General features: G+C 43.7%; 2 protein-coding genes across 2 annotated transcripts; one reads left to right on the plus strand and one right to left on the minus strand.

Annotated features, from left to right (window-relative positions):
* Window positions 1–665: 665 nt before the first annotated feature.
* On the minus strand, window positions 666–1445 carry SERP1 (stress associated endoplasmic reticulum protein 1). Its single transcript, XM_082487329.1, has 3 exons — window positions 1284–1445; window positions 1108–1183; window positions 666–942 (listed from the first exon to the last, which is right to left on the minus strand). Exons 1-3 carry the CDS (start codon window positions 1365–1367, stop codon window positions 902–904), a joined length of 201 nt encoding a protein of 66 aa, XP_082343455.1. The 5' UTR covers window positions 1368–1445; the 3' UTR covers window positions 666–901.
* A 163-nt stretch (window positions 1446–1608) lies between these two features.
* EIF2A (eukaryotic translation initiation factor 2A) lies at window positions 1609–18057 on the plus strand. The gene is made up of 14 exons (XM_082487048.1): window positions 1609–1651; window positions 4455–4524; window positions 4861–4935; window positions 6396–6514; window positions 7650–7749; window positions 8126–8208; window positions 10277–10350; window positions 10491–10635; window positions 11535–11651; window positions 13870–14441; window positions 15764–15877; window positions 16732–16860; window positions 17423–17488; window positions 17572–18057. The coding sequence occupies exons 1-14, from the start codon at window positions 1624–1626 to the stop codon at window positions 17635–17637; spliced, it is 1758 nt and encodes a 585-aa protein (XP_082343174.1). The 5' UTR covers window positions 1609–1623; the 3' UTR covers window positions 17638–18057.
* The last annotated feature ends 185 nt before the right edge of the window (window positions 18058–18242 follow it).

Below are 18242 nucleotides of genomic sequence, written 5' to 3' on the forward strand. Positions count from 1 at the left end.
AGGATTAAATATATATTGCAAGACATACCACACTCTGCTGCACATAAAAGCAGAACCATGGGCAGGAGGGGAAGGGTCCCTGTACCTGCACCAAACATTCCTATACAACATCGTAAAATTCAAAACTATCACCACTTGTTGAAAGTTGTCCAAGAAGTATTTACAGCACAGTCGCAGCCCGCAGCCAGGAGAGGCTCAGTCAGCCAGCAGTTTGTGAAACTTCAGCGTCAGGTTATGTCAGAAACAGCTGCTGTTTGGTCATGCCGGTTTCTAATTAAGTAACACCCACTAACTCTATACAAACAAGCATTTTGCATTTATTAGGACAAGAGGTATGGGATAAAGTTTTCTGTTGTGATAAGTGTTTGAGCGCTAATGCACTGCCACATGCTGCAGTAAGACTACTCTACGCGTACAGAGAGGACGACGCACTCGGGTAAGCTACAGAACGCTGCACGGCCCATTATGAACATGCTTCGTACTCCAGCTGCTATAAAAATCCTGGCTTCTGAATTTAAATAAAACCATATCCAGCTATACAGAGACTTGGATCTCAAGACCGGTGTTTATAACAGATGTCAATTCCTACGTATCGACACGGCGTACAGGTTAACGTCTCTACAGAGGACAGGGCTGTGCACTTCACCGAATAAGTAGGTCCACGATTGTAGATCAACAACATAATTTTATTGCTTTGTACATCTGGTGCTGTTCAAGGCACTGTGGGCTAGAAAACTTGGAATGACTGCTGAAGGGACCTGGAATGCGACACGGCCGATGCCGAGCACCGCTCCTCGGGCAGCTGCTGCGACGACGAACCGGGGCTGACTGGGGAGGGGGCAAACAGCCCATGGCAGCACCGTGGGAGGGCACGGATGGGCCTGGCCCGGCGAAAGGCCCCTCACATGCCCATCCGGATGCTCTGGATGATCTGGAAGATGGCTGCAAGAGAGCAAAGAAGGGGAACGCTCGCCGAGGGCTCTCCACCGGTGGGGTCCGGTGGCGGTGGGGCTGTGGGGCTCCGGCGGCGGCAGAGGCGGCCGCCGCCAGGACCCCACCGCCATCGGGCCTCACCGCTGCCCTCCCGCTCCCGTTCCGCCCGCTCACCTGATCCGCAAACCACGAAAATGAACAGCGCCAGCAGCCAGGGCCCGACCGAAGCCTTCTCCTCCGGGGCCGTCCTCTGCGGGCACAGCACCGCCATTACCCCCTGTCGGTTACCCGCTAGGTCTGCCCCCTCCTCTTCTCCACCCCACGGCCTTCCCCCTTCCCCCCCCGCGTACCGAGGTCTTGGCGACGTTGCCGCGCTGCGTGATGTTCTTGCTGTGCTTCTCGTTGGCCATACGGATGCGCTGCTTGGCCACCATGATGCGACTGGGCCGCCCCGGGCCCCCCGCCGCCGCCGCCAACCGCTCGCTGCCAGCGTCAGCACGGCGCGGCACCGCCCGCCGGAAATACGTACACGCGGTGGGGCGGGGCCCGTGCTACCCGCCGCCAATCCGCGCGCTCGCCCCGCGTCACGTGCCGGCGCTCCCCACCTCACGCCCTCGAGCGACGTGGACGGCTCTGTGGCGGCCGCGACGCCGCTCACCCGGAAGCGGAAGTTGATCTCGCCGCGCCAAGATGGCGCCCCCCACGCCGCTGCTGGCAGGTGCGTCGGGCTCGGGTCGTGGGGACCGGTCCCGTTGGGGCTGGTGGCGGGCGGCCGGCCGGGACAGGGTGGCTCTGTGCCTTCCGTCGTTTTTCTCTCTAGGGTGGGTCGCCGCGGTGTGGCCGGGCCCAGCCCTGGTGTTCACTGCCCGCCGGGCCGGGCTCTCTCTCCGCTCCCGGGGGTTCAGTCCCGCAGGGTCTCGCCGGGCCGTGTTGTTGGCAAAGGGCACGGGCGGGCCCGCGGCCCGGCTTTCCTGGGGGTGCCGGCTTCTCGTCCCCGTCCTTTCCTCTCCTGAGCAGCTACTGGTCTGTCGGCGCCCCCCCACCCCTCCGGCTCCGCCGACAGTCTGTGTTCCAGCGCGCTTCTTGTCGCTCCTGGGATCGTTCTCTCCTGTGGCCCGCTGGTAACGGTGGAAGCTGCACAGACATGCTGCGCCGGCTGAGGGAGGACGGCTGGGTGAGAGCAGGGCAGGCCTCTTCACTCAGCCCCACGTCCCCGGGGCGCCGAGCAGGCGGCGGCAGCGCCGGGGACCTGCGGGACGTGGGGACCGTCCTTGTGGACCTCTGCAAACTGCCTGACGGCTCGCAGGAGCTCGCAGTTGACTGGGGTTTCGTCCCTTCATTGTGCGGGCTCACAACTGCGCTTTGTGGAGTTTCTTTTAAAAGTCTTTCCTTTTCTCTCTCTTTTACTTTTTAAGTTGTCCATAACATAAGCAGTAAGTATTTTTCCTTTTCTGTGGTTCTAAGCTTTAGACATCAGCATATTTATTCTCACTTGGGTGTATCAGGGGGCTGTAGTTGTTCAGGGTGGATTTTGGGCTGCTGGCTGCTGTCTATAATCTGTTGTAAATTGTTCCTTATTTTTCTTGGGAGTCTGATGGAAGACCTGAAGAATAGATTCCAGGCAGGGGTGCGGCGCTAATGGATTATATTTAAAATGTTGTTAAAACATACCCTTGAGGTTCATTAGGGGTATGATTTACACCCAGTGAAGTACAGGCCTATAGAGCAGGTGGAGAGGTGAAATCTCTTAAAGTAGTATTTTTTTCTAAGCTAATAAACTATTGCTTAAAATGTTTTCTACTGGTCAATTTCTAAAATGCAGTGAGAGAGGTGAAGTAAGGCTAGTTGGCAGTTAGAAAAGCAGCTCTGAAGAGCACTCTAAGGATGTTTGGTGGCAGACATTGCCATCGTCCAGGTGTTGCTGTATCTGCGTGTGGATACCATCCTGTCGTTGGTATACCGACTGACCCAGCCAAGCAGGAGTGCTGCTGTTGTGCTGTTAAACCTCCCGCATGCTGCTGGTCGCACTGCTGCCCAAAATAATACAGCTGCAGAAGCTGCAGCTTGAGCTAGTACAGATCTGCCTTTCTTGAGTATGTTTGTCAGTAAAAACTTGTCACCTCAGTAGGCATCTTTGGTGTCCCAAGAAAATGCATAAAACACAGCTAATGCCTGTGTGATAATTGCCCGTTTTGTGGTTTGAGTTCTAATATGCTTGTAATAGAACTACCTGCAAAAAGACTTGGTTTATTCACTACATAACAATTCCAACTGCATGACTTTGTATTAAACTCTTTATTTCTTGTTTTTTTTTCCTGGTGCAGTAAGCATGGCAATGTCTCTGGAAAAAAAATGACATTTGAAACACATTTTATATTGCTATTTCTTTCATGCCTTCTGTTTTCCAAGTTGAACTTCAGCGTTGGAACTAACAATAGGGCAAATCCTGTCTCAAGTCAGCAAAAAAAATCAGTCTGACACAATCTTTTTTTGGCAGATCCTCTTCCTGTGTTTAGGCAGCTAATCCTCGCTTTGGGGAGTATCTAGGCAGCCCTTTTCAACTCCAGTGTGCAGGACTCTGGTGCAGCTGTTGCAGTGATGGAGAATTTTCAGTTTCTGCAAGCTAGGCTTTGTGAGAGTGCCTCCTGCAGTAGGGCTGAGAGCTGAGGACCACTGGCCATTTTGGGACAAGATATTGTCCTGTCCTCCTTCCTTATGGAGGTGCAGCTCTTCTGTAGTTTGAGATCATCCTGCGAGACGAAGCCAGACTCTTGTTTTGTGGTATCCAGTGAGGGGACGATGGGCAACGGGCTCAAACTGAAATGTAGGAAATTGCATTTAAACATAAAAACTATTTGGCTGTGAGACTGAGCACGGGCGCAAGGCTGCCCAGAGAGGCTATGGATCTCCGTCCCTGAGGATCCTCGCCTCCTGGCCGCTCACGGCCCCACAGTCTGGTGTCTCTGGCCCTGCCGGATCAGGGTTGGGATGGGGGCTCCAGGGGTGCCCCCACGTCAGCCCCTCTACCACACACTTCTTTTGGGTCTGCGCTGCTCTGCCCCACCACCCTTGGCAGTGCTGCTGCTCCCTTTGCACTGGCACCAGTGCTCCTGTGGCAGAAGAACAAACTGGTTCATAGACCAACCCCATTGGGAAGGCTACCCTGGAAGGGCCATGCTGGTCAAAGCGGGGAGCAGATCGCATGGCTGGGTCAAACTGGCACCTCAGCTACTTGTGCGTTGTGTGTCAGAGCTGCTGGTGCTGGTGCCGAGAGCTCAGCTCAGCTCTGCCCCTTCACCGCCTCTGTCCTGTGTTTGAATCCTGCGGCTGCCTTGGGTAAAGCCAGGTGTCTCAGCACGTGTTACGTTCTGGATTTCCTTTACAACCCTCTCTCTCGTTTACTCTATAATGCAAGCTGGGGAAGAGAGCGTGGAGATCTCAAGGGTCACAAATTAGATAAAGCTTTTGCTTTGGATGACTTTCCGAATTTGAAATGAGTAGTTGTTTATTTACTTTTCCAGTGAGAGGATCCGAAGGGCTTTATATGGTGAATGGGCCACCTAGTTTCACAGAGAGCACAGCGTTTCAAAGGTACTGTTATTATCACTGTTTTTGATCTTTTGCACGAAAGAAATAATTTTATAAAAAGTGAAGGTAGGCTCTAGAATTGAAAAATGTATAAATATAAGTGAATTTTATCTTACTCTCAGTAATTCAGGAAATTGATGGTTTTGAAGGCTTTATGTTTGCACGATTTCTCATTGCCCCAGTAATAATCACTGAACAATTGCAGAGTAGCTTGCACTGTTACAAAGTGCTACTCAGGAGCGCAGTAGGAAAATTGGTGTGTTGCTTTTTCTTTTTGTTAAAAATACCTTAACTTATGCAGTGTGTTTGAATACTAATGTGCTTTTTTTATTTCCTTAGGGACTCTGCAAAGAATTGCAAAGCTGTTGCTTTTAGCAAGGATGGTTCCCTCTTTGCCTGGTGCAATGGAGAAAAGTTGGTGCATTTTATGATATTAATCAAGTAGTTTGTATTAAATAAACTGAATCAGTTATGCCCTACTTACTCTTGTCTATGTAAAGGCTATTGCTATTAATGTTAATGTTTGCATGCATGCTTTAAATGCAGTTTATTTTTGCATTATTCACAGTAATGGCTTTGTTTCCTGAATATCAGATTAAATATTTACTGTTTTTCTCATATTTATAATGCACCCATTCCCATGGAATCTGGATATGCATTATTTGGGTTTTTATTAATATTTCCCAGTATGATAGTACCTGGATTTCTGGAATTAATCTATTAGCAAAGTTCACAGAAAATTAAGATTCTATGCACCTCGTGTACAAGCATCACAAGGTTGGGTTTTTTTATAAACCAGGTGCGTTGTAGAGTTCCCTAGAGATTGTCCTTTACGTAAGAGTGCATCATGGGGTTGCTGCTGTAAAGAGGTGATAAGTCGTCTTATGAAATGTCAGTATTCTTACTAACAGGTTAAAAAAAAAATTCTGCAAAAGTATTTAGTAATACCATTTAACCGTTTCTTCTAGAGTAGGTAACTTAGATGTAGGATTAATTACTTTCACTGTTATTTCCGATTCTCAAAAATATCCAGACTCCTAATTTTTCATTAAAAAAATTATTATTGCCAACTGGAGAGGTCTGTTTCCAGAAAATGTTTGTGGGGAAACCAGGTTGTATATCCAGGTACCCATACTTTAAATGAGAATACTCCAAATGGCAATTCTTTCCAGTCCTGCCATGCCTCTTTGTTTTGGGGGCTGTCCGTCTTCCTTCATTTCTGAGGGGAAGCAGTTAATGAGATGGTGAGGAACAGGCTCCTAATGCAGCTTCTGAGAACAACAGTGGCTTGGACACATTGTGATGTGATCTTTTTTGTTTCTTTGTGTTCTGTATGTGGCAGATCTTTAATGTATGGTGTTCAGAGGTGCTGCTTCACCTTGTTTGTTCAGCCATCTCACCTTTGCTTTTTATTGCCCGTGTCTCTCTGCATCTCCCAACTTGAAAAAGCCCATATCGTAAATATTGTGCCCGTATAGATAGAAGACTTTTTTAAAAATATGTGGGATAATTCAGTTAGAATCTTTCTGTTGGCCGCTGCTCAACTTTAGCACTGTGGAAGTGTGGATGGACTGGACTCTCTATGGAGAGAGCTTATCTTGTCTGTGGTTCAGAGTTTAAATGTTGTGGATAAAAATATGTGAAATGCTTTGCCCAGTGCTTTCACTCAGGTTCTGTTATGCTTGGGTATCTGGTTTTAAAATGTGTTCTTGCAGAAATTTAGTTAAAGCAGGAGGGGGAAAAAGCTCTTCTAATTTTGTTACATTGGCCAAATTTGGAACAGATTTAGAAGAGTCAAATCCGTGAAAAGTTACCTTGGCTAATAATTAACTATTTGAAGCATGTTTTATTGAAATAGCATCTTTTCATTCCAGAGTAAATATTGTTAATGTCACCAATGGTGAGTTACTGCGTTCCTTTGATCTTCCAAAGGCAGTTTGCCTTGAATTCTCGCCAAAGAATAATGTTCTGGCAACGTGGCAGGCCTATACAAGTGAGTGTTTTATCAGCTGTAAAAGTACATGGGGTAACTGCATGTTTGATTTGGTTTGCAGCTTTCCATTACCTGATTTGTCATTGCAGCATACTTATCGGCTAAATGAGCAGTATAGAGAGTGTACGGAAAATTATATGGGTAATCAAGTGTATAGTGGAGGAGGGAGGGATGGCATCTTTTGAAAGCATCTGGTATCGACCGTTCCTACAAACAGTAAATCAGAGTGCATGTACTAACAATTACGTTATTAAGTAAATCACAGCTTTCTAAAAATTGCTCACTGATCTTAGTGCAAAGAGTGTGTTTGAATAATATGCTGTTCAAGCAGTTTGTATTCATGTATAGAGAAGGAAATTGTGAGCTGTCTCAGAGTAGTCATGTCCTCCACTGGGCATAGCTGGCTTGAGTGTTCTCAATTGTCCAGAGGGCTTTATTCTCTCCTCTGCCCCTCTGCGGAGTGCAGGATCACGATATAGAAAGCCTCGGTCTCATCTGAGCTGCCTGTCTGAAGTAGACGCTGTAACTGCTTCCTGGCCGTAAGCCGAGGGTGTTGGAAGTGGTCCGGGGCAGGTTGTACAATAGAACAAGGCAGCACAAGTGACAGAACTGATGCCCACTGTGGACTGCTTGAGAGCTGTTAGGAGGTCTGTTCTGAATCATTGGCAGAAATAGGCAGGCGGTAGTATCCAGAATAAGGAGGAGGGTACAGAGAGTTTAAAACCAGCAGAACCATTTTGCATGCCTTGCAGACAAAGCTGTGACTGCAGCGTGATGGACAAAATTCATTGCGTTCCTATGAGAACACACCTTCATTGTTTGCAGAGAGGACAGCTTTTTATTGTGATTAAAAAAACACGCATCAAAAAAGCTGTGCTAGTGTTGGTGGTCCTAGTCTTGTAATGGGAGTAGAAACCCTATACTTCCAAACGTTAGTTTTTTCTGCAGACTGAAAGACTTATGTTAATAGGTAAAGCAATTAGCAGTCTAGGGTTTAGTCCCTCGGGGGTGGGATGCTTCTTGTAAGAAGTTTATGTGTGTTTGGTTGCTTGTAGAATCACAAGGTGGAATGTCATCACGGTGAAGCAGATTTAATCCCCAGAGACCACTGCTGTAATCTGTGTTTCTGTTGCAGCTGCTAAAGACGGCACAGCGGGGGTGCCCAACCTGCAGCTTCATGATGTGAAAACTGGAAAATGCTTAAAAGCTTTCATCCAGAAAAAGATGCAGAACTGGTAAATAACATTTCCAGATGCTAACTGTTTGCAAAGAAATGTGGTTTCCAAAATCTGATCCAGGTAAATAAAGCTTTTAACGTAGTGTTGGCTTTCCGAATACTGCCTGCAAGTATCTGTGCTTGTAAGTATCTTTGTATGTAATCGTAATTGTTTGTTTTTTAGTATAAATTCCCTATCGTTATGCACTACAGAAAAGCAGGGTAGACAATAGCTAAGCCTAGTTGTCTGTTCTTTACTATGCAGCTGTCATTTGTCCCCTTGAAACATGTGTCATGTTAGAACTTTCTTGGCTGTAAAAATGGAGGGGAAAAAATCCTAGACTGCTAAAGATGAGCATCATTCAGTGTTTCTATTTTATTTTCTTTAAATGTAGGTGTCCTTGCTGGGCAGATGATGAAAGCATTTGTGCCAGGAATGTAAACAATGAAGTGCACTTTTTTGAAAACAACAACTTTAGTACGCAAGTATTTCTATATGTTTCATTGCATTCTATATAGGCATTTTCTTTTGGATGGATTTTTTCTTTTGTTTTTGTTCCTCATGTCTTCTTTTGCTTGCTTTTTATTTTAAATATTGCCTACTTTCTTTTTGAATTTGGGATTCAGAATCATTATGTTTTAATGAAGTATGTCTTCAGTTTCTTGTCTGTCTTTTCAGTGACTTACCTAGTATAAAATGCATCTAATTTTGAATTAAAGAGGCCTGATTCTGTATTGTTTCTCATTTAATAAGATCCAGGAAATTACAGAATCATAGAGTGGTTTGGGTTGGAAGGGACCTTAAAGGCCATCTACTCCCACCCCCTGCCCTGGGCAGGGACACCTCCCCCCAGCCCAGGTCGCTCCCAGCCCCGTCCAACCCGGCCTTGAACACCCCCAGGGATGGGGCAGCCACAGCTTCTCGGGGCAGCCTGCACCAGGGGCTCACAGTCAAGAATTTCTTCCTCAGATCTCATCTCAGTCTCCTCTCTGTCAGCGTAAAACCGTTCCCTCTCGTCCCACGGCTCCCCTCCCTGACCCAGAGTCCCTCCCCAGCTCTCCTGGAGCCCCTTTAGGCCCTGGAAGGGGCTCTGAGGTCTCCCCGGAGCCTTCTCTTCTCCAGGCTGACCCCCCCACCCCTCCCAGCCTGTCCTCCCAGCAGAGGGGCTCCAGCCCTCCCAGCATCTCCGGGGCCTCCTCTGGCCCCGCTCCAACAGGTCCATGTCCTTCTGATATTGGTGGCCCCAGAGCTGAAGGCAGCACTGTAGGGGGGTCTCCCCGGAGTGGAGTAGAGGGGCAGAATAAAATTAAAACACTTACATTGATGGTAAAAATGAAATTGTGAAGCTAGAGCATTTTTTTCAAGGAAATTTACTAATAGTGGTAGAATATTTGGAGTGAATAGAAGTTGAAAAGGGAAAGAAAAAAGCAGGAAGATAAAAATGAATTAGAACAAAAATCTAAAGGTATAAAAGAAAACTGCTGGGGGGATAACAGTGGTGTGTGTTTTGGGGTTTTGGTGGGTTTTTTGTTTTGTTTTAAATATAAAGCTGATACAAGAATTAGTCTGGCAGCTAAAAATACAGCCTAGTAGATGTGCAGTTTCCTGAGGATTAGTCCTACTGGTGTTAGTGAAGCTATGCTTGGAAGCACAGAGTGTCTGTTCCAGCACGAGGTCTGCTGCTCAGCGCAGACTTCCTTCTGGAATGGGGTCGTGCGTTGCTGCTGCTGCTCATTTACTTTTTAAAGATGCATTTCCCTGCTGACCTCTTCACCCTGGCGACAAGTGATAGGACAAGAGGAAACGGGTTCAAGTTATGTCAGGGCAGGTTTAGATTGGATATTAGGAAGCATTTTTTCACTGAAAGGGTTATTAAACATTGGAATAAGCTGCCCAGAGAGGTGGTGGATTCACCATCCCTGGAGGTGTTTAAGAAAAGGGTAGATGAGCTGCTTAGGGACATGGTTTAGAAGTGGTGGTGTTTTTATCAGGGTAGGTAACGGTTGGACTTGATGATCTTAAAGGTCCCTTCCAACCTCACTGATTCTATGATTCCCATAAGTTGTTTGCGTAAAGGAGCAAAGTTCAGCACAGATCAGGCCTTTATGAATGCCTCCTATCAGGAAGAATCACAGTAAAGTTGCGAGGGGGAACCCCTGGCTGTGTGTAATGGTGCGTGTTATCCGGCCGTGACTGATGCTGCTTCCTCTGCAGTCAGCACAGATAAGATGAGGAACACTGCGCCTTGCTTAAAGCACGAGCTGTGTTCACGTGGGGTTCAGAAGCTCCCTTACTGTTTGAACTTCCAAATACTGGATTTCAGACCTAGGCTTGGTTCAAGTTGGTTTTGTACATAAAAATGTGTGATAAAATGGGAAAGTAATGGTTGTTTGTCTAGTAAAAGGAATCATTTATCATTATATATACTGTTCTTTATTATCCGTGATAACGACCCATAAAAAGGTATAGCTACTAATCCAGGCTAACATGGTTTGTCATTAACGTCATCACATCTGTGGCCTTTTTTTTTTTTTTTTTTTTGCAGATACTATTGCAAATAAACTGCACTTGCAAAAGGTTAATGATTTTGTGTTATCTCCAGGAGCACAGCCAACCAAGGTACTTCTGACGTCGTTTCCAATTTCTTTGTTGGTTTTCTTCAAAAAATTACTGTAACTTTAGTACAACATACTAGTAGTGAATAGACCCTGTGCTACCAAGAATATCATCTGCAATAAAATCTCATGGCTTTGTTTTAGGTGGCCGTGTATGTTCCGGGCAGTAAAGGCGCACCATCGTTCGTTAGACTCTATCAGTATCCCAACTTCAACGGCCCTCAGTCTGCACTAGCCAATAAAAGTTTCTTTAAAGCTGACAAAGTGACAATGCTATGGAACAAAAAAGGTATAACAGTTGTGTGTTTAAACTTTTATATTTCACCCATTTTGGATTTAATTCCTTTGTTTGCCGTGTGGGTTTTGCGTTTAATTTGCGGATGCAGATAAATACTGAAGATAGCCATTAATGGCAATGCAGTGTTAAGGTTACAATTCTGAATACCCTAAAGTGCTCATAACTTTTCTGTGTTGGCTTCCGTGGTCATTTGTATACTGTAATTAAAAATATTCTACATGTTAGTAGATTTTGCAGTTGAATAGCAAATTCAAATTTAATTTTGCACTCTGCAATGATAATGTATTTAGACTGTATACGTCAGATTATACCAGAGCGTAAACTGTTCTTAATCTGTAAAATTGTATATGCACAGATGTATCCCAATTGAGATGACTTGCACAGTCCTCTGTGTGCTTTGCTGTTTGTTAGCAACGAGGTGTTTCATGGTAATTGTGTAAAAACAGTTCAACCCACATTGTTTGTAATACAGGGAAGGTGTCACATACGTGTAGAAATGACATGTGGGCACACAGTTTTGGATAAAATAGATGTACACACAAAAGCTGTTGATGAAACATTTTATTCAAGGATTGATTAGGATGCTTGGTTCCCGCCTTAGATGAGTATCTTTCTTTCTGGCTGCAAAAGTGTGTTCACTTTCTTGTAATTCAACGGTGAATGAATAGACTTAGCTTATACTTTTGATCTGAGAACGGAAGGTACTTGTTCTGTTTGGGGTAACATTTAGGAAGAATTAAATTCAGAAGAGAATGTTAACGGCACTGTTACGCAAGCAACTAAATAGAATTCATAATCAAACTAATTTCTCTTTGTTCATGGTAGTTTGTGAAATAGTTTATATGATTTGCAATAATTGTATTGAAATAACTGTATGTCTGTTCTGTTAGCCACTGCTGTGCTCGTGATAGCTAGTACAGAAGTTGATAAAACAGGTGCTTCGTACTATGGAGAGCAAACTCTGCACTACATCGCAACTAATGGAGAAAGTGCGGTCGTACAATTGCGTAAGTAGCTCTTAGGGCATTTTTTCATTATGTTGCAGCTCTCAATAGTGGGAATTGCTGTTTCACCAGCTTGTGTTTAACGTATGAGGGTTTTTTTTGTTGGTGTAATGAAGTAACCTTTAAAAGAAAAAAGAAGTACTCTTTAACAAAAAAATCTTCACCAGATTTTTTTTTTTTTAATCTGGAGTAAGGTGGGTTGGTTGGTTTTTTTTTGTTTTTTTTTTTTTTTTTTCCAATAACTGTATTATGTTGTCATCTTAATGTCAGTGGCAGAGAGCAGACACTTTCAGTTAATATACACAAAGAATTTGCTTGGGAGGGTGTTCATGTGCACAGGAAGGGAATTGTACGTGTTTACTAAGGAAACCCCTGAACAACAGAGCCAGCTTACCCTCTGAGAAACCAAAATGGGCAGGACAGCGTGTTACCAAACAGAATAATGCTACCCGCACTTACAGACGTGCAGTTGATACTGTTACTGAGGGAACCGAGGCAGAGTGAGAGCAAATTTTTGAAGTATATTGGAAAATAGAAGACCTTTATTTTGTATTGTAAAATGGAAAGTGTTCTAAGACATAAAAATGACATGTTGGGGAGAAGCGAGTGGATACTCTTAATTCCGGTGTCTTGTTTGAAGTGGAAGTCCACCCATTAATTTCCCCATGGGGGTATTTTTCCATTATCTTGAGTTGTTGCTCTTTATGTTAAACGCCTGTCTTGCTTGGGATTGTAGAGGCTAGTCTATTGTGACGATTTCAAAACTGTGTTGACTAGGCAAACATCTCCAGTTTGCCTTCTGTAGCAAAACTTGTGGTAGCAAGTACTGTGCCCCATTTCCCTTTGCTGCTAACCTCACTGTGCAAAAATAATCAGGATTATAACTCAGTAACTAGAATCTCTCCGTGAGCAGTTTCCTGGACTGAGAACACTAGTTGTTTGATTACATGCTTATTAAAACCTTCTTTGCCCTTTGAAGTTAGTTATTTCCAATGCATCTTTATTTAACATAAAGTTTATCATTGATTTTTCATTTAATTTAGCTATTCCTTTTCAAGGAAAACAAAAACAAAACCAAAAAACCCAAGTAGTGGGCACTTGGAGTGAGTGGTGCTTCATTTCCCATGGATTTGTATCTTCTGGTTACTTTTGAGGTTGGGTTTTGAAGCTTTTTTCACACTAGCATTTGTAGAGGGTTTTTTGGTTTTGACTAACACGTGCTTATTCTGCAGCCCTGGCCTTAGCTGTTGAAGCCCCTATGAAGCTGCCTCTGTCATGAAACGTGCAGAAATGTAATTTTCTGCCAGACCTCTGTCTCTGCAGTTGCATTTGGTTAACGTCATCTAAAAAGTCTTCCTTTACATGGGAAAACACACAGACAGTGTGATTACACAGCCTAGTTTCTAAAGATAATGAGGTTTTAGAATAACAATTTAAATCAGTTTGATATTTTGGGTCAATGTCTGGATTTAAGAATTGTCAGTAATGCACTCAGCATTTATCTGAAATACAGGTAAAGATATCCAGATTATGAAAAATTATAATGACTTAAGTTTTTTATTCACCCCTGTACATTTTACATGAGCTTCCACTTCTAATTCATCATTCTTCAGTATCTCCTAATGTTCTAACCCCCAGAATAGCTTCTAACAATACCAAGTTTTAATCATTACGTGTAAGACCATTTTTCTGTGCTCTCTCACTTTAAAATCTGTATTATAAAACACGTGCGTGAGCACAATCTAAAGATAACTTAGATCAATGTTTCATAGCTCTACAAAGCTGTGCTATGCAGTATTTCGTAGATTTATAAAAGAGGAACTAGTATCCAGCTGGTATAAAACTCCTGGTTTTGCAGGTTTACAGTGGGGCAGTTTGAGAAGGTCCTGAGAGATCATACTTGCATAGTGAGGGGAAAAAAAAAAAGGCATTTTTTTACATGAAAAAAATACGCTTACTGTTAAAGTGCTGATGTTGACCCTACGGAGGGCCATTTGGAATGGCTGAAGTTATTGTTTCAAACCTTAACAAAAATTATGAGGGGATAAAGCCGCCTTCTACCTCTGTTGTTAGCAGAATTAATTTTCACTGTCAATAGTTAGATCACAGCATTTTAGCAAAGCATGACGTTAAGAATCGCTTTTGATTTTATTTTTGCTTGCACTGAAAAGATACAATCTCCTAACAGCAGCTGCATGTTTTCCTTTTCCTTTTTCTTTAGCAAAAAATGGTCCTATTTATGACGTTGTTTGGAACCCCAATTCTGTCGAGTTTTGTGCTGTGTACGGTTTTATGCCTGCCAAAGCAACAGTTTTTAATCTGAAATGTGACCCTGTGTTTGATTTTGGAACCGGTCCTCGCAATGCTGCCTACTACAGCCCCCATGGACACATCCTGGTGCTAGCAGGATTTGGAAATCTCAGGGGACAGATGGAAGTGTGGGACGTTAAAAACTACAAACTCGTTTCCAAACCAGTAGCCTCGGATTCCACGTACTTTGCTTGGTGTCCTGACGGGGAGCATATTGTAACAGCTACGTGTGCTCCCAGGCTACGAGTCAGTAACGGCTACAAGATATGGCACTACACTGGCTCTCTGTTACACAGCTACGAAGTTCCGTCAAACGAAGAAATGTGGCAAGTTTCCTGGCAGCCCTTCTTGGATGGAGTGTTCCCGGCGAAAGCGGTGAAGTACCAGGCAGTTCCGAGCGAACTGCCCAGTGCGGAGCCAAAGCCTGCTCAAGCGTACAGACCTCCAGCCCTGAGAAACAAACCTGTAACGAGTTCCAAGCTTGTAAGTACACAGTTTCATATATGAACTAAATCGCTCTGCTTCCTTGCTTTGCCCATCTATATTTAATGAGAGACATTAGAAGACTAATCGGACTGACAGTAGTATTGTGGGTTTTTTGAGAAGTTCTCTTGATAATCCTCACTCACTTTGCTCACTGTTGGCAAGAATGTATGCTGCAAAACTGGAATTTCTTTGGCCCAAATACTGTCCTTTTACAAAGTCATTTGCAAACCTTAAAACGCTCTCTACAACATGCACTGGAACAATAAACTGCAAATTTGGTGTACAGTGAAATTGGATACTCTAGTTAAGGTAGCAGCCTCTGATTTGTGTGACCCGACTTACCAGTCTGAACCCAGCTAGACAGATGGTGGTTTGGGGCTTTTTATTTGAGGTTTTTTTTTTTTTAGGTAAGCTTACTTGCTAGAAAAAGATTTGTTGGCAAGTCAGTACAGTTTAAACAGGTTTCAATATAGTGACCTACTTGTCTAATTAATTTCTTTTCTGCAGGTTTTCAAAGTAGGCTGAGTAGCAACTAATTACATTTAACAATTGCACCCTTGATGTTTTAAGTCTTAGAGCTTTGATTGTGAGCCTTGTGCTTTTGAAGACTGCTGCTTCGTTTGTGAGGAATTTATTAATCATGCTAATGTCTGATTTTGCAAATGATCGACAAGCAGAGGTAGTAAAGAAAAGATGCGTTAGATAAAATAATTCTGTTTACTTACATGAACAAGAAGTTTTGTCATACGCATTAAAACAATCCAGCTCCTCAATTGCGAGTTTCTTAAATAACCAAAAGACTAAACAACCCCTCCATTTCACCACCACCCCATAAGAAACCTGACCCCACCTCCCATCCCAGCAACCTATTTTTCTTTTCTTGTCACTAGGAGTTTGAGTTAAAAAGTTGTTGACAGAAACAAAATGCCAAGTTTCAGTCATTTTGTGCTGTTTTTTTCCTCTTTGATTTTATCCCCCCCCCCCCCCCCCCCCCCCCGAGACAGAAAACATGATGATTTTGTTATTTTATCAGAAATCCCTGAAGTGTTTAGGACATACAGAATAGTCCCATCCAAACTTGAGAATGGATGAGCATGAAACCCTTTTCACACAGGCTTCTGCTTCTCAAAAGAGAAAGTGCAGGACAGGCCCATACTTTCTTCTTTCTTTGTTTTTTCCTTCCTCTTCCTTTATGGTTCATCTTTGCATATGGTGTTGTCTTAAGTAGGTTTGGGGGTTCAATGTTGGGTTTTTTGTACCAACACACTTGCCAACGTGGGGTACAGGTTTTGTAACGGTTAATTTTGCATATCCTGCAGCATGAGGACGAGCCACCTCAGAATATGAAACCACCAGGAAGCAGTGATAAGCCACTCTCGAAAACAGCTCTCAAAAATCAAAGGAAACATGAAGCAAAGAAAGCTGCTAAACAGGTACTGCAGAAGTAGTTCTTTCAAGGATAACATTAATGAGTTTTCACAGCCGGCACTGATGAGTCTCAGAGCAGTGACCATTGGTTGCACTGGGAGCCCTCCGCACATCTTCACGTGCTGAGTTGTGGGGAGGGTGGCAGACTTTTTTAATCAGACTAAAGCAGGTATGACATAAAAATAACAGCTTTGGTTAGTTGCTGTGAACGTTAGCTGAAATCAGTCTTAAGACTAAGTAATTCTGACTTTTTACCTTCAGACAATCTGCGCAGTTTTTCTCAGTGTTAGGTGAGCGGTAAGAAGGGAATTGCTACTTTGATGTGTCCCCCCAGCAGGTCAGGGCTGAGGCGAGTTATCAGGGCAGACCAGAGACAGCCTGGTCTGGGTCACCGCTTTGCTTGCTGTTCTTTGGCTAGGTAGATAAAAATCAGCTTCCAATTTCTAGAGAATTCTGAAGCAATAATTTCTTTAAATAAGATTTTTTTAAAATTTCTTACAGTGGTTTTACTTCAGAGACAATGACCCCCCAGTCTACTTTATAAGATATTTGTGTATGTATTTGTCGTGTCATCCTTACCGATGTTTACCTATGCTATGTATGGTTGGTGTCTTGAGGAAGTAGAAGTTAAACAAGAAACAGCATGTGAGTTGTTACAGATAACCCTTCTTTTGTGGAAAGTATCTATGTAGGTAATGGGATACATCAGAGCAAGTCACTCTCGAATTTTGTAGTACACCAGCAGACTAGTGGAAGAAGAAATATTAAATGCATCCCTTAAAATTATTAAAGACATTTTTCAGTTCCTTTGTAATCAAAGGTATTTTCTAGATAATGCGTTTATTTTACTTGTCTACAGGAGGCCAAAGCTGATGCGAACCAGCAGCCTGCGCAGTCCTCGGCATCACAGAATGCCCCGTGGAGTGCTGTGCCTGCCGTCACGTCAGGAGATCCTGAAGTCGACAAGAAGATAAAGAACTTAAAAAAGGTGAAGGGTGTTTTTGGTTTTGTTTTTTTTTCCTAGCAAACGAGATTTCTCTAAGAGGTGGTCTGTAAGATCTAGTCTGATTGTAAGGTGACTTGAGCTCAGTAGGATGGCATTTACATTGATGGTAATTTCCTGAATTTGTAACCCTTTTGGCATAATCCAGCAGGGCTTTCTTCTCTTGGCTGCCTCCTGCTTGTCATGGTCCTCTGTTCTGACTAATATTCCAGGCTTTTCTGAGGGCAAGGTGTGGTGAAGAGGGATACTGATAGTGGAGGAGTAATTTCTGAATTTGGATCTAGCCCGTCAGTGAGAGAGTGCGTGGTGGTTGTGCTCCAGAAACTAAGCAGTGCTTCTGTCCTCTAGGCTTTGTTCCTGAAAGAAATGTCTTTTATGGTGGGGAATTCTGGATTGAGCATCTGGAGATGCTGAAATGAAATGTGCCTTCCCTATTGAGACCTGCCTCTTGATAAATCAGGGAGTTGCAAGTGCAGGGACTTTTAAGACTTTTTTCTATTCTTGGTTCACCAGTATTTTGTGTTTTTGTGTTGGTTTGTTTTTACAGAAACTAAAGGCAATTGAGCAGCTGAAAGAACAAGCAGCTGCTGGCAAACAGCTAGAGAAAAATCAGGTACTGTTAAGATGTATGCAGTTTATTCAAGTTTCATTTTATAGTAAGCTACATCTGTGATACCTTGTGCTTTTCTCTTCTAGTTGGAGAAGATTCAGAAGGAAACTGCTCTTCTTCAGGAGCTGGAAGACCTAGAACTGGGTCTTTAAAACTTCATGGAAATCCAATGCAATGTTAACAAAAAGTTCATGAAAAACATAATTTGTATTGACTTGAACATAATAAAATGTTTCAGTAAGTGGCTGAGGATGCAAAAGTCCGCGGCTTTCCTGCACACGTGCCCTGTAAAGAGCTTTCCTAAAGCTTTGTGCAAGTGAGACTACGAACCAGTAACGAGCGTCGCATCACATCAGCCCCTTCTGCTGCTGTTCAAACCAGGAGCGTGTTTGTGTTCTTAAAGCGTGTTGCCTAAAAACCAGGCGCCACCCGTTGGTTGATGTTTTCCTCGTTGAGGGGTGAGGTGGGGCGGTGATGGGATGCGCCCAGTCTAAAGCTTTATTTTACTTAAAAAGGCATCATCTTTATGCAATAATGGGATGTAGATAAAAATAAAGAGCATTTAATAAGTACTTCTGTACTGGGCAGAGTCTTTGAAAGAGGGAGGCCATGCCGCCGTGATCAAAAACAATTGACTTCCAGGGTTTTTGCTTGGATTTTTATTATTTTCCTTTCTCCCGCTTTTTTCCCCGCCCCTCCACTCGCGGCGGAGAGGTGGAGATAGATGCTGAAAACCAGAAGTTGTTTTTTTTGGTGG

Source organism: Vanellus vanellus (assembly GCF_965231255.1).
Source record: "Vanellus vanellus genome assembly, chromosome: 8".
Lineage (NCBI taxonomy): Eukaryota > Metazoa > Chordata > Aves > Charadriiformes > Charadriidae > Vanellus > Vanellus vanellus.